Raw genomic sequence first — 16,089 nt, 5'->3', positions numbered from 1 at the left:
TGGGGATTCTTGATGATTGATGCTGCTTTCCTGCAACAGCAATCCTTGTAGATGGGCTCAGTGGTTGGGCAGGCGTTACCCATGATGTCCTGTGCTGTATCTGCAACATTTTGTGGTCTTTTCTGTTCAAGGGAGTGCACTTGTCAAGAAACGGTACAGCATAAGACTGACTATAAGACATAGGAGCAGAATTAGGTCATTCAGCTCATTGAGTCTGCTCCACCATTCCATCATGACTGATCCCAAATCCCACTCCACCCCATACATCGGCTTCTTGATGCCCTGATTGTTCAGAAGACTATCAACTTCTGCTTTAAATATACCCATGGACTTGGCTTTCACCGCAGTCTGTGACAGAGCATTCCACAGATTCACTACTCTCTGGCTAAAAAAATCCCTCCTTACCTGTGTTCTGAAAGGTCACCCCTCAACTTTGAGGCGCTGCCCTCTAGTTCTGGAAACACCCACCATAGGAAACATCCTCCCCACAATCAACTTATCTACACCTGTCAACATTCGGTAGGTTTCAATGAGAAACCTACATGTATTGTTTAAATGTAGTTCTGAGAGATCTTTGGGACAGGCACAATTTAACGTGAAAAGTTTCCTAAGATATCACTGCCAGCATATTGTATAAAGGTGTGTATATGACTTCCTGTAAAGCATTAGACTGTTTAATGATTTTAATATTTTTGAGGGGAGCGGGTGTATCTTTGCTCCACGCTCCATCTCGATAGGCAGCGGTAACACACAAAAAGCTGGAGGAACTCAGCAGGCCAGGCAGCGTCTATGGAAATGAGTGCAGTGGAAGTTTCAGGCGCAGACCCTTCGGCAGGACTGGGGATAAAAGGCTGACGAGTAGATTTAGACGGGGAGTGGGAGAGGAGAGAGAAGCTCAGGGAGATGCAGTATGTGAAACCTGGAGGGGCGGGATGAAGCTCAGAGCTGGGAAGTGATTAGTGAAAGAGACAGAAGGCCGTGGAAGAAAGGAAAAAGAAAATGCTCTCCCGTTGGTCTGCCCACGACATGCGGAAGTGCTGCTTCTTCGGGAAGTTGGTGACGCCGCCGCTCCCTCCCTTGTGACGGCTCTGTTCGGGTCAGCTGAGCGCGGCTTGTCCCTGCGGTGGTGTACGGTTCGAATGAACCGAGCCTGCCCCTTTTGGGACGGTTCTGTTCGGGTCAGCTGAGCCGAGCCTGCTCCCTTCGGGACGGTGACAATGGCCGGGCTGGCCCGGATCTCGGCTGCCGGGCTCGCCCTCCTGTGCTGCGCCGTGTTGCTGCTGCCGATGCCGGGGGCTGCCGGCTACGTGCTGGACGATCAGGCAGGTCTCGGCCCGGAGTTTGACGGCATCGGCGGCCTGAGCGGCGGAGGGGTGAGTCGTACTGGGAGGGTTAACTTGCTGCAAAGTTTTCAAGGTGCATAAGTACAGTTTTGGTGAGAATGTCTATATTACGCAGTTGCTGCAAATCTGTATCAGAATCAAGTTTAATATCATTGGCGTGTGTCGTGAAATTAACTGTTTTGCGGAAGCAGTACACTGCAAGTGAAATTATAAATTGCAATAAGAAGAAATTATATATATGTAAAATTTAAGTTGAAGTTCTTCAAAAGAGCGGGGAAGTAGTTATGTACGTACATCTACTGATGCCTCTGGACACATCTTCAGTGATGCTCCTGGAATCATCGGGTGTTTCGGGTCTTTCAACATCATACAACCTCCTCCAGGTGACCCAGCCGGGGCTGATCAGACCCCAGCTTGTGTCCAGATGGCTAGCTACTTATGACTCCATGGCTCCCCTCTTTTGAGCCACAGCCATCTTGAGGCCCTCTCTGCCGCATTGGTGGTACCGTGGATGGCTCTCCTCTTCCTCTCCCCCTCGATGCCCAAAATGCTGAAGGCTCTAACTAAAGAACAGGCTACGAATCCCCTACAACCAACCTCCACTGGGAGACACCTCGCTCTCCATCCAGCCTGTTGACAGTTGCTGACCAGTCCTGCATACTTGGAGAGCTTCCTTTCAAAGGCCTCCTCCAAGCTATCGTCCCATGGGACTGTCGGCTCCAGCAGCACCACTTGCTTAGTAGACTCAGACACTAGGACAATGTCTGGTCGCAGGGTGGTGGCTGTGATATGGTTGGGGAACTTCAGCTGCCCTTCAAGATCCACCAACAGCTGCCAGTCCCTTGCAGAGGTCAGAATGCCTGCAGATGTTCTTTTGGCAGGTATTGGCTGCTCCCCAGCTCTGACAAAGGCAATGATCTGCTTGGAGGGTCGGGACTGCTTCGCCCACTCAACTCCTGCGCTGATGGCTTCAGCGATGGTCTTCAGGACCTGATCATGCCTCCACCTGTACCGTCCCTCACCAAGTGCCCTTGCACAGCCACTGAGGATGTGCTCCAGGGTTCCTCGCTTGGAGCACAGTGGGCACGCAGATGACTCTGCCTTGCCCCATGTGTGCAGGTTTGATGGGCTTGGAAGCACATCGTACACTGCCTGGATGAGAAATTGAATGCGGTGTGGTTCGGCTTTCCAAAGATCAGCCCAGGTCACTTTCCTCTCAACTGCATTCTCCCATCTTGTCCAAGCTCCCTGTTGCTTCATTCCCACCGCCTTGCAGGCTCTCATCTCCTCCACTACTGCTCTCACCTCCTCCTGAACTAGACGACGCCTTTCCTTCCCTCTGGTGTCCATTTGGGGAGTTGAAAAGGATCCTAGCCCAGCTCGGCCTCGTGTGACCGCTGCCACCAGCCTCCTGTGACGCAGCCTCGCCTCTGCTTCCTGAACAGCATTACTACCTTACCTAGTGAGGTAGTATAGATGGGTTCAATGTCCATTCAGAAATCAGATGGCGAAGGGGAAAAAGCTGTTTCTGAATCATTGCGTGTTAAATTGAGTCATTTTGAGATGATTAAGGAGAATGCTACATGATTTTTTAATGTATTTGTTTATGGGATGTGGGAATCGCCAGCATTTATTTCCCATCCCTAGTTGCCCTTGAGAAGGTGGCGATGAGCTGCCGCCTTGAACCGCTGCAGTCCCTGAGGTGTAGGTACACCCACAGTGCTGTTAGGGAGGGAATTCCATGACTTTAACCCAGTGACAATGGGAATGGTGATATATTTCCAAGATAATAAGAGGAAGAGATAGAGTGGATAGCCAGTGCCTCTTCCCCAGGGCACCACTGCTCAATACAAGAGGACATGACTTTAAGGTAAGGGGTGGGAAGTTCAAGGGGGATATTAGAGGAAGGTTTTTAACTCAGTGTTCGGTGCGTGGAATGCACTGCCTGAGTCAGTGGTGGAGGCAGATACACTAGTGAAGTTTCAGAGACTACTAGACAGGTATATGCAGGAATTTAAGGTGGGGGGTTATATAGGAGGCAGGGTTTGAGGGCCAGCACAACATTGTGGGCCGAAGGGCCTGTACTGTGCTATACTATTCTATGTTCAGGATGGTGAGTGACTTGGAGCGGGAGTTCCAATTGGTGGTGTTCACAGGTATCTTCTCTTCTCTTTCCAGATGGTAGTGGTCATGGGTCTGGAAGGTGTATTTAAAATAAATAATATAAAATTAATTGAATTCTCGTTCACAAATAGCAATATGCTCTAAGATTTGAGATTGTTTAATGTAATTTCCAGTACACAAGAGTAAAAGAGAACAAAGTAATTGTTACTCCGGATCTGATGTAGCAGCAAAAGAGCACAATAAGATAAAGAACACAATGATAAAAATACACAATAAATATAAATATAGCTTATATACATTGATTGTCTGTCCACAAAGTGACACTTGGCACAGGGGTGTCTGTGCATGAGTCGACTCTGACAGGAAATGATAAAGTAGTGGTGGTTGGGGGTGTGGAGAGATGGGTTAGTGGGTGGAGGTGTTGATCAGCCTTACTGCTTGGGGCAAGGAACTGTTTTTGAGTCTGGTGGTCCTGGAGTGGATGCTATATAGCCTCCTCTCTGGTGGGAGGGCACTCCATGAGCAGGGTGGGTGGGATCCTTCATGAAACTTCTGGTCTTTTTCCGGCACCTTCCAATTTAGACAGTTGAATTGATCAATGATGGTCTAATTGCAGTCAGTTGGAAATTAAGTGATCTACCAAGCAAATCATTGCCGTTTCCATTTCAGTTAATGACTAAGAAATACATAATAATTTTGTTGTAGGCAACTTCCCGACTTCTTGTCAACTACCAAGAGCCGTATCGCAGCCAGATATTGGACTACTTGTTCAAGGTAGGGTTGATATTCAAGTCAATACAGTAGTGCACTTTATGATTGATACTGAGGATATGGGGAAGTTTGCAATATCGGACTATCTGAAAAGATGGTAATGCTGCGGATAACCTTTTGTTTGTGTAAAATAAGGGTGTAATTATGTTCTGATTTGGTGTCAAATTAAATAGACGAGTTACAGAACAGTACAACACAGGAACGCGCCCTTTGGCCCACTGTGTTGTGCTAAACCAGTTGCATTAGTAATGAAATGGCCAGCTAAACTCATCTCTTCTACCTGCACCATGTTCAGAAACTGGAGCCGAGATCGTCTTCTAACCATAAATTGCTGTGGCAGACTGGCACCAAAGTGGCAATGTGCCAGCTCTCAGCTCTAATTTGTTGTATTCCATTGTGAATGTGCTTTCAGATCTGATGTTGCTTCCCAGCAGAGAAAAGACTTCATCTCGAACATTGAACATGGAAGAGTACAACACAGCAACAGATCCTTCAGCCCACAATGTAGTGTTGAACCAAATAAATTAGTAATCAAATAACCAACTAAACTAATCCCTTATGCCTACACAATGCCCATATCCTTCCTTTTCCCTCACATTCATGTGCCTATCTAAACATTTCTTAAAAGTCCCCAATATATCTGCCTCGACCACCACCCTAGGCAGCACATTCCAGGCATCCACCACTCGGTGTGAAAACGAAAAAAACAACTTGCCCCTTATATCTCCTATGAACTTACCACAGCTCACCTTAAATGCATGCCATCTGGTGTCAGACATTTCTGAAATCTTCCACGAATCGGAACTTAAGATCCGAAAAATCAATGAAACCTTTAGATCGAGCGAATCGAAACAGTCTCTCCTTATCTTGAAAATAATGAAAACGTAAAATAACATGCCTAGGTCTATCTGACCTAGACGAGTATGATGGGATTCTGTGAACACGATCCAGTAGCGGTGGTTGGTCAGGAAATACAGTAGGGAATGCATCTTTTAAAAGTTGAGAGAAATATTTCATGGGGTTGTTAGCTTCAACAGCTTCCCTCACGCCAATCATTCGTAAATTCTGCCGTCGCATTCTAGATTCCAAGTCAGAGTTTTTAAAAGTCAGAAAGTCAAGTTTCTTCTTCATTACATTAATTGTTTCTTCGATTTTCCCCATCTTAAGCTCACTTTGTTGCGCGAATTTTTGAAGATCAGATATAGCCGACTGATGTTCCGCAATACATGTTTGCATCTTATCAATTAAATCGGCAATTTTCTGGAAATTAGTTGAGATTTCCGTATGAATCAGGTCTTTAACAGAGCCTGCAATTTCCGTACGAATCATCTCCCTAACAGAGGTTGAAATTTCCCTCTGAATTAACTCCGATATCGCTTTCAAAGTCACTGGTGATTCAGTCGGGGGGAGATCCGTAGCTTTCGGTTTAACCGGAGGTTTACCATCCTTGCCGTCTTTCCCGTTCTTAGACATAGCAGATCTAAGTATCATCCAATTGTCAGAGAATTCAGTTTAATTCAAAGTATTGTAAAAATTGATGCCTTAATGGTTAATTAAAGTATAGCTGACCATAGAGGAAAAAAAACTCAGAGGTAATGGAGCGAGTCAAGAACGCGACTTCACTCCATGAGCGCTACCGGAAGTCTCCAGACATTTCAACTGTGGGGGAAAAAGATACTCCCTGTCTACTCTGTCTATGCCACTCATAATCTTATAAACCTCTATCAGATCTCCCCTCAGCCTCCAGCACGTCAGAATAAACAGCCCTCTCATTATAGGACATGCTCTCTAACCCAGGCAGCATCCTGGTAAACCTGCTCTGCACTCTCTCCAAAGCCTCAACGTCTGTCCTATAATGGGGTAATCAGAACTGCATGCAGTACTCCAGATGTGGCCTCACTAGAGTTTATAAAGCCGCAACATAACTTCCTGACTTTTGGACTCAGTGCCTTGACTAATAAAGACAAGCATGTCACATGCCTTCTTAACCACCCTATCAACCCGGCAATATAACCATTGGGAACCTTGCACTTGTGGGTTGACGCATGCACGGATATCTCTCGGCTAAGAGCAATGAGTTTAAAATTTTGTGTGTGAATTCCTTGAACACATTGACAAATTGCTATGTAGAGAATCATTGTTTACTAGTTCACAAAAACACAAAATTGTAGCGCGAGGAGTTCTCTGTTGCAAGATGCTTGAAGTATAAAATAACCCAGCGTGCATTTTGAGATTTCTGTGAGTTCATGCCTGTAGTTCTCTGCATTTGAATTCTCCTTATTTAACAAAATGTGCTATTGTATGACGAGGTGTTGCGTCCAATTGGCCAAAGTAAATAGAGAATAGAAGGATGAGAGACGATTTCATTAAACTGTGAGATTGTGGGAGGATTTGATGGTGGAATTGCTAAGAAGCCATTTTATCTCATTGGAGATTATAGAACTATTACCATTGTTTCAAGGTAGCATAGTGGTTAGCACGACGCTTTACAGGACAGGCGACACAAGTTCAATTCCTGCTGTCGACTGTAAGGAGTCTGTATGCTCTCCTCGTGCAGTGTGAGGGTGTGGCTTATTTGCCAGTCGAATGCCACCCATAACTGTGTGCATTTCCTCTCACTGTCCAAAAATGTACTGGTTGGTAGGTTAATTGGTCATTGTAAATTGTCCTGTGATTCGCGTAGGGGAATTGCTATGCGGGCTGGAAGGGGTGATTCCATGCTGTAATAATAAGAAAAATCAATAATAAAAAGATCAAGTCCCTACTGCTCAGGAAATAGTTTAGAAGAAACTTCTTTCTGCAAAGAATTGTGAAACTTTAGAATTGTCTGTTCTATGAATCAATGGTGCCTGAATATTTGGTACATTTAAACCTGAAATTAATAACCTTTTTGCTACTCAGAAACCGGGAAATTGGACCTGGGTTAGTCAAGTAACTTTGATATTACTGGATAATGGAGCAGCCATAAGGGGCCTTTTGTCTAACCTAACTTCTTGCATTCTTATTAAACATGGTACTGCCTGATTGAAGTTAATATTGTGGCAGCCATCGACATTAGTTTAATGCTGAACACTGCACGGTAATATTGTTCTTTAGGGTACATTTTCATTGCCTAAAATTTCCTGATCAATGATTGAGCATTGAGACACTTGCATCTGGTATTAAAGTAGCAACTATTGTGTTAATTGTACAGGGGGAAACTAAGGTGTAGAAATGAAGTGCATTATAGAAACATAGAAAACTTACAGCACAATACAGGCCCTTCAGCCCACAAAGTTGTGCTGAACATGTCCCTACCTTAGAAATTACTAGGGTTACCCATAGCCCTCTATTTTTCTAAGCTCCATGTACCTGTTCAAAAGTTTCTTAAAAGACCTTGTCATATCTGCCTCCACCACCATTGCTGGCAGCCCATTCCATGCACTCACCACTCTCTGCGTTTTTATATAAAAAAACAACTTACCCCTGATATTTCCTCTGTACCTACTCCCAAGCAGCTTAAACGTGGCAGCCACTTCAGCCCTGGGGAAAAAGCCTCTGACTATCCTTGTATTAGAACTTTAAAAATTAAAATAAAATTTGCTTTGTTGTTTGCCTTGGTGAGCTCGCAATTTTGAATTGCTTGCAATTTTGGCTGAGAAAGCATTTAATAATCATAATACACAAAATGCTGGAAGAACTCTGCAGCCCAGGCAGCATCTGTGGAAAAGAATAAACAGTTGACGTTTTAAGCCAAGACCTGATGAAGGGTCTCGACTCGAAATGTTGACTGCACTCTTTTCCATAGATGCTGCCTGACCTGAATTCCTCCAGCATTTTGTGTGTGTTGTTCTGGATTTCCAGTATCTGCAGATTTTCTCGTGTTGGTAATAATCTCAATGATTTATTTACAGAGCACATCCCATACAGACAATGTAGTTCAAAGCGCTTTACAATGGGATAAAGTGCAAACATGAAAATAAAAGACAAAAAGATGTTGGTTAAATAAATAGGTTTTGAGCTGGTGTTTAAAAGTGTCATCTGAGTCTACATCCCTTAGTTTCAGGTATTGAGTTTTACAGTTTAAGAGCGTAGCTCAAAAAGATGACCTGCCAGTGCATTACCTTTTGAGGGAAGTTGTTTAAATTCAGTGGACCACCGGAAGACCAGAGAGCTCAAGCAGGATTATAAAGTTAAAGTTTGAAATGTATTCCAGTGCACTTGATTATAACCATTGTTCTACATTGATATTCACTGATTATTTTGTGAACTGAATAGATGCAGCTTTGTGTGTAACTGTGTGACATTTTTTGTTTTTGTTTTAGGAATTGCCTTTCTTGATTTGTTTCAATGTTCTATAGAAAAAGCAGTGATACCTTGGTGGTGAATCTTATATAAATATCTGTTATTTTTGTAACAAATTTTTATCAGTAAAACATTTAGTTAACAGATACTGCCTGACCTGTTGAGTGTTTTGATGTTAATTCGTGTTTGCAGATTCTGTAGTGTATTTTTCCTTAATGTGGTTAATTTGCAAGAGTGAGTAAAATTATTTCCTTTATTTTGTTTCTGATTGAGCAAATAGACGTGTTTTGACTGATTCCATTTCCTCAATAACTAAGCCTTTGTTCCAGGTCAGAATCAGAATCAGTTTTAATATCATTGGCATATGTTGTGAAATTTTTCGTTTTGTGGCAGCAGTACATTGAAATACATAATAAAAAATGCTATAAATTATAGTGAGAATTCATACAGTCCTGATTGATAAACTACAGAACATGGGCCTCGCTACCTTCCTCTGCAACTGGATTCTCGACTTCCTTATGGTAGACCACAGTCTGTGCGGATTGGTGATAACATCTCCACCTCCCTGGCAGTCTTCACTGGTGCACCTCAGGGGTGTGGGCTTAGCCCACTGCTCTACTCTCTATACCCATGACTCTGTGGCTAGGCATAGCTCACATACCGTCTACAGATTTGCTGATGATGCATTGCCTGCAGAATCTCAGATGGTGATGAGAGTGTATACAGGAGTGAGATATGCCAAGTGGAGTGGTGTCATAGCAACAACCTGGCACTCAGTATCTGTAAGACGAAAGAGCTGATTGTGGACTTCAGGAAGGGTAAGATGAAGGAACACATACCAATCCTCATAGAGGGATCAGAAGTGGAGAGAGTGAGCAGTTTCGTGTTCCTGGGTGTCAAGATCTCTGAGGATCTAATTTGGTCTCAGTATATCGATACAGTTATAAAGAAGACAAGACATCGGCCATACTTCATCAGTAGTTTGAAGAGAATTGGAATTTCACCTAAAATACAAACTTCTACAGATGTACCATGGAGAGCATTCAGACTGGCTGCATCACTGTCTGGTATGGGGAAGGGTGGGGGGTGTGCCTACTGCACAGGACGGAAGTGCACTGCAGATAGTGGTAAAATTAGTCAGCTCTATCTTGGATACTAGCCTCCATAGTATCCAAAACATCATCAAGGAACGGTGCCTCAGAAAGGCAGTGCCCATCATTACGGACCCCCACCACCCAGGCCATGCCCTCTTCTGTATCAGTGGAGATACAGAAGCCTGGAGGCACACGCTCGGCAATTCAGGAACAGCTTTTTTCTCTGCCAACCTATTCCTAAATGGACATTGAGCCCACTTATTAAAATTTCTATTGATGTGCTACTTACGTAATTTTAAATAAATCCTCTGTTCCCCACCTCCCTCCCATGATGGATGCCACCTTTTTGAGGCATCGCGTCTTGAAGGTACCCTGGGTGCTGGGGAGGCTCGTGCTCACACTCGTGTTGGAGCTGGCTGAGTTTACAACTTGCTGCAGCTTATTTTGTCCCATGCTGTGGCATCCTGTTCCCCTAAACGAAGTGATATGGATATTTTAAAACGCAAACAACAGGAATTCTGCAGATGCTGGAAATTCAAGCCACACACATCAAAGTTGCTGGTGAACGCAGCAGGCCAGACAGCATCTCTAGGAAGAGGTACAGTTGACGTTTCAAGCCTGACGAAGGGTCTCGGCCTGAAACGTCGACTGTACCTCTTCCTAGAGATGCTGCCTGGCCTGCTGCGTTCACCAGCAACTTTGATGTGTGTTGCTTGATATGGATATTGTGTGGGCAGAAGAGATTAGTTGGCCATTTGATTACTAATTTAATTGGTTGAACACAACATTGTGGGCCACAGGGCCTGTTCTTGTGCTGTACGATTCTATGTTTAGATAAATGTTTATTTGACTGTTTAACTTTGCTTATCTCTTTGCAGATGCCACACTGTAATTTCAATATTTTGTACATAAATTGTTTGTGTTCAACATCCAACCATTAAGTAGACTATGGCATGGTGAATGCAAATACTGTTATAGGCATTTATAACCTAATCATGTCGACCTGTTAATAATTATTTATTATCTATTGTCAGCCAAATTTTGGTGCTTCTTTGCATATCTTGAAAGTTGAGATTGGAGGTGATGCCCAAACGACAGGTAAGAATTCTTTCTTTTAAAGTCCAGCTACAGAATGCTGATCTTCGCTGATTAAGTTGATATTCTGGCTACCCTTGTGTCTGTGTTTTCCCAATTGGGTGAAAGAGTTGCCGAGAAGTGGTGCTTCCAACTTTTCTGTAAGATTTCTTTCAATCAGAAATTAAAGTTACGTTTTTTTCTTTTTGTATTTGCTGAGCTTGTTGTCTGTTGCATGTTGGTTGTTTGCATTAAATTCCATCTGTCATTTTTCAGCCCATTATTCCAGCTGATGCAGATCCCTCTGCAAGCCATGATAAACTTCCTCACTGTCCACTACACCGCCAGTCTTGGTGTCACCCGCAAATTTGCTGATCCGGTTAACCACATTATCATCCAGATCACTGATATAGATGACAAACAACAACAGACCCAGCACCGATCCCCGAGGCACGCCACTAGTCACAGGCCTCCAGTCAGAGAGGCAACCCTCTACTACCAGTCTCTGGCTTCTCCCACAAAGCCAATGTCTAAACCAGTTTACAAGCTCATCCTGAATGCAGAGCGACTGAACCTTTTTTTTTGGTCGTATCCTTAAATGGACTGCCCAGTCCCTTTTTACCTCTTTCTGTTTTTTTTCCGTATAGTGTAGTGGGTTTTTTCTCTTCATTTTAAACTCAATGTTTTTTCAACTCTCTTTATAAACTGATAAGAGGAGAATTGCTATTTTACTTTTTTATTATATATTTTGTATTTAACAATATGATTTTGATAATGTTTGTCTTAATCTCGCTTTAAATTGTGTATATATATAAAACAGTAACAATTTAAACCAAGATTAAGACAAACATTATCAAAATCATATTGTTAAATATAAAATTTGAGATAATTCTCCTCTTGATTGTATTTATGCTCCTTTTAAATCAATAAACAGATTAATAAAGAAAAGAACCTTCTTGATCAGCCTCCCATGCGACCTTGTCAAATGCCTTACTAAAGTCCATCTACCGCCTTGCCTTCAAACTTCCTTGAAAAAAAAACTCTAAGATTGGTTAGACATGATCTACCATGCACAACGCCATACTGACTATCCTTAATCAGTCCATGTCTTTTGGAATTCTTATATATCCGGTCCCTTAGAATACCTTCCAGTAGCTTTCCCACAACTGATGTCAGACTCACCAGCCTATAACTTCCTGGTTTCTGTTTAGAGCCTTTTTTAAACAGCAGAACCACATTGGCTATCCTCAAATCCTCTGGTACTTCTTCCGTCACTAAGAATGTTTTAAATATCTCTGTTAGGCCCCTGCCAATTCCTGCACTTGCCTCCCATTGAGTCAGAGGGAACACCTTGTTAGGCCCTGGGGATTTACCCACCCTGATTTGACTCAGGGTAGAAAACGCCTCCTCCTAATCTGTGCAGGGTCCATGAGGTTGATGTCGCTTTGCCTCGCTTCTATAGACACTGTATCGATTTGCCTCACTTCTGTAGACCCTGTATCCATTTCCCTAGTAAATACAGATGCAAAGAATTTGGTTAAGACCTTCCACATCTATTTTGGCTCACACATGGATTACCATTCTGATCTTCCAGAGGACCAATTTTGTCCCTTGCAATCCTTTTGCTCTTAAAATATCTGTAGATTCCTTTGGATTCTCCTTCATCTCCTTCACCTTGTCTGCTAGAGCAACTTCATGCCTTCTTTTAGCCCTCCTGATTTTCTTAAGTGTTCCCTTGCATTTCTTGTACTCCATAAGCACCTCATTTGTTCCTAGTTGTCTATACCTCCTATGTATCCCTTTTTTCCCCTCTTAACAAGGGTCTCAATCTCCATTGAAGAACCAAGCTGAAGGAAGCTTTCCTGAACACATTTGACAAACTGTAATCCATCTGGTCCTTTAACAGTTTGGGATTCTCAGTTGATTGGTGGAAAGTTAAACTCACCGACTCAAACAACCTTATGTTTCCTGCAACAGTCTGCGATCTCTTTTCAAATTTGGTCCTCTCAATCCCTAGGACTGTTGGGTGATCTGTAATATAGCTCCACCAATGTGGTCATAGCTTCTTTCTTGTTTCTCAGTTCCACCTATAACTCCTCACTGGTTGAGTTCTCCAGTCTGTCCTGATGGAGCACTGCCGTGACATTTTCCCTGACTAGTACTGCCACCCCTCCTCCTTAAATCCCTCCCGCTAAGAGTGAATGGAAGAGTGTTCCATTATTATCTGTTTTACTCAAGTTCAGCATGTTTGCTCATGGTTTTTGCTGGGGTCTGTTAGCAAGATTTAACTGGTATTCAGTTGTTTTAATTCTTTCTGCTGCGGTTTGTCATCAGTGGGTGCTTATACCTCTCACAGCTTGGGACAACTGATAGATGGATACTTGCATCTTGGGACAAAAACTGTTGGGATTGGAAACAGTTTCTTCCCCCAGGCCATGAAATGACCTAACTCCCTGTCGCCACCCAGGTCTCATCACGTGTGAAGCACCAGCAGTGCTATACTGTTTACTAAACTTGTGTGATCAGTGCATCTTATAATTTGTGGTAATATTTGTTGTTTTGTGTGTGTAAGTTATATGTACTGTGCAGAGGAACGTTTCATTTAGTGGTACATGCGTATGGTTGAATGACAGCGAACTTGAACTTGATCCATTTATAAATCAATTGAGAAGTGATAATGAGAGAGGTTTCTTTTCTTTGTAGATGGGACAGAACCTTCGCATATGCACTATGAAGATGATGAGAATTATTTCCGAGGATATGAGTGGTGGCTGATGAAAGAAGCAAAGAAGAGGAATCCTAATATTAAATTAATAGGTATATATGATAACCGCGTGCAAGTGCGGCAGAAAGCCATAGGACGTAACTAGGAATTGGGATCTGGTCCATCTCAGCACATTAATGATAATTTAGTTGGAGCTTTGAAGTTTATATGAAGCCAAGTTTCTTTCAAGTGATTAATACTTTATTTATACAACTCCTGGCACAATTGTGATAGCAAACTTTATGAACATCTATGTTTATTTCTAGAACATACATAGAACACAGGACTACAATGCATGATGCCCGTATCCTTCCATTCTCCTCACATTCATGTGCCTATCTAAATGTCTAATGTATCTGCCACTATCACCACTCCAGGAAGCACATTCCAGGCACTGACCTTTTTCTGTTTGTAAAAAAAAAAACAACACACCTTGCCCCTCACATCTCCTTTGAAATTACCCACTCTTATTACATAGAACATAGAAATCTGCACCACATTACAGGCCTTTGGCCCGCAATGTTATGGCAACCATGTAACCTACTCTAGAAACTTCCTAGAATTTCCCTATCATATAGCCCTATATTTTTCTAAGCTCCATGTGCCCATCTTAAAAGACCCTATTGTATCTGCCTCCACCACTGGCAGGGCATTCCACGCGCCCACCACTCTGTGGGGAAAAACTTACCTCTGACTTCCCCCTTGTACCTACTTCCCAGCTCCTTAAACCTATGCCCCCTCATGTTAGCCATTTCAGCCCTGGGAAAAAGCCTCTGACTATCCACACAATCAATGCCTGTCATCATCTTGTACACCTCTATCAGGTCACCTCTCATCCTCTATCACACCAAGGAGAAAAGGTCAAGTTCACCCAACCTATTCTCATAAGGCACACTCTCCAATTCAGGCAACAGCCTTATAAATCTCCTCTGCACTCTCTCTATAGTATCTATATCCTTCCTGTAGTGAGATGACCAGAACTGAGCACAGTACTCCAAGTAGGGTCTAACTAATGTATAGCAGTAACATTACCTCATGGCTCTTGAACTCAATCCCACAGTTAAGGAAGACCAACACAGCAAATGCCTTCTTAACAACACTGTCAACCTGCGCAGCAGCTTTGAGTGTCCTATGTATTTGGATAGACAGGGATGGTCACCATCGCATTGTGTATGGTAGGTAATGCCTAACCAATCTTATGGAGTGTTTTGAGGACGTTACCAGGAAAGTTGAGAAGGCAAGGCAGTGGATGTAGCAAGGCATTTGATAAGGTCCCACATGGGAGGCTAGTCAAGAAGGTTCAGTCACTCAGCATTTAAGATGAGGTAGTAAATTGGTTGAGACGTTGGCTTTGTTGGAGAAGCCAGAGAGTGGTAGTAGAGGGTTGCCTCTGTGACTAGCAGAGTGCCTCAGGGATCAGTGCTAGGTCTGTTGTTGCTTGTCATCCATTTCAATACTCTGGATAATAATGTGGTGAGCTGGATCAGCAAATTTGCAGATGACACCAAGATTGGGGGTGTCGTGGACCGTGAGGAAGACTCGGGTTGCAGTGGGATCTGGACCAGCTGAAAAAATGGCCGATGGAATTTAATGCAGACGAGTGTGAGGTGTTGCACTTTGGGAAGATCCACTAGGATAGGTCTCACACAGTGAACATTAGGGCACTGAGGAGTGTGGTAGAGCAAAGGGATCTGGGAATACAGGTCCTTAATTCATTGCAAGTGGTGTCACAGGTAGATAGGGTTGTAAGGATTGCTTTTGGCACATTGGCTTCATAATTCAAAGTACTGAGTACTCAGAGGTTTTGTTGAAGTTGTATAAGATGTTGTTGAGGTCTTATTTGGACTACAATGAGCAGTTTTGGTCACCTACTCACAGGAAAAATGTAAGTAACGTTGAAAGAGTTCAGAGAAAATTTACGAGGATATTGTATGACTTGAAGGCCTGAATAATAAGGAAAGATTGAGCAGGTTAGGACTTTATTCTTTGGACCAGAGAAGACTGAGCAGAGATTTGAGAGAGAGAGAGAGATGTACAAAATTATGAGTGATATAGATAGGGTAACTGCAGGTTGGGTGGGAATACAACTAGAGGTCGTGGGTTAAGGGTGTAAAGTTTAAGGGGAAACTTCTTCACTCAGTGGGTCATGAGAATGGAATGAGCTGCCAGCACAAGTGGTGGATGCGAGGTCGATTTCAACATCTAAGAGAAGTTTGGATAGGAACATGGACAGTAGGGTTATGGAAGGCTGTGGTACAGGTGCAGGTTGATGGGACCAGGCAGATTACTGATTCGGCAGAGACTCAATGGGCCAAAGGGCCATTTTCTATATACTGTGGTGTTCTGACTCTGAGCCTCAGATGTAGGAGTGGCCTCTTGTGTCTGCTCTGCTATTCCATTATGTTTGATTACTATCCCTCTCAATAAGCTTTCACACCCTGATGAATCAAGACTGGTGGATAGTGTCTGGTGCTGCTTCACTATTCCCCATTTCCATTTCCCTCTCTCACCTTATCTCCTTACCTTCCCATCACCTCCCTCTGGTGCTCCTCCTTCTCTCCTTTCTTCCATGTGTTACGTACCCCGTAACTGGGTTGCCAAACCAGCAGAAATGGATCACTCAGTTGGAGTCTGG

At 43.3% G+C, this 16,089-nt stretch overlaps 1 protein-coding gene across 2 annotated transcripts in view; it reads left to right on the top strand.

The window, feature by feature from the left end:
* The first annotated feature begins 960 nt into the window (after positions 1-960).
* galcb (galactosylceramidase b) overlaps positions 961-16,089 on the top strand; it is an 86,393-nt gene continuing 71,264 nt past the window's right edge. Inside the window, exons 1-4 of one of the 2 annotated variants that reach the window (XM_063043496.1) lie at positions 961-1,373; positions 4,173-4,241; positions 10,651-10,714; positions 13,394-13,507. In XM_063043496.1, the coding sequence (XP_062899566.1) occupies positions 1,218-1,373; positions 4,173-4,241; positions 10,651-10,714; positions 13,394-13,507 (403 nt within the window). In that variant the 5' untranslated portion in view covers positions 961-1,217. The remainder of the gene's footprint in view (positions 1,374-4,172; positions 4,242-10,650; positions 10,715-13,393; positions 13,508-16,089) is intronic. The other variant, XM_063043505.1, reaches the window with a different exon arrangement.

The sequence above is a fragment of the Mobula hypostoma genome, chromosome 1 (assembly GCF_963921235.1).
Source record: "Mobula hypostoma chromosome 1, sMobHyp1.1, whole genome shotgun sequence".
Taxonomy (NCBI): domain Eukaryota; kingdom Metazoa; phylum Chordata; class Chondrichthyes; order Myliobatiformes; family Myliobatidae; genus Mobula; species Mobula hypostoma.
Note: the sequence above shows the minus strand (reverse complement) of the source record. Positions and strands in the feature narration are given on the sequence as shown.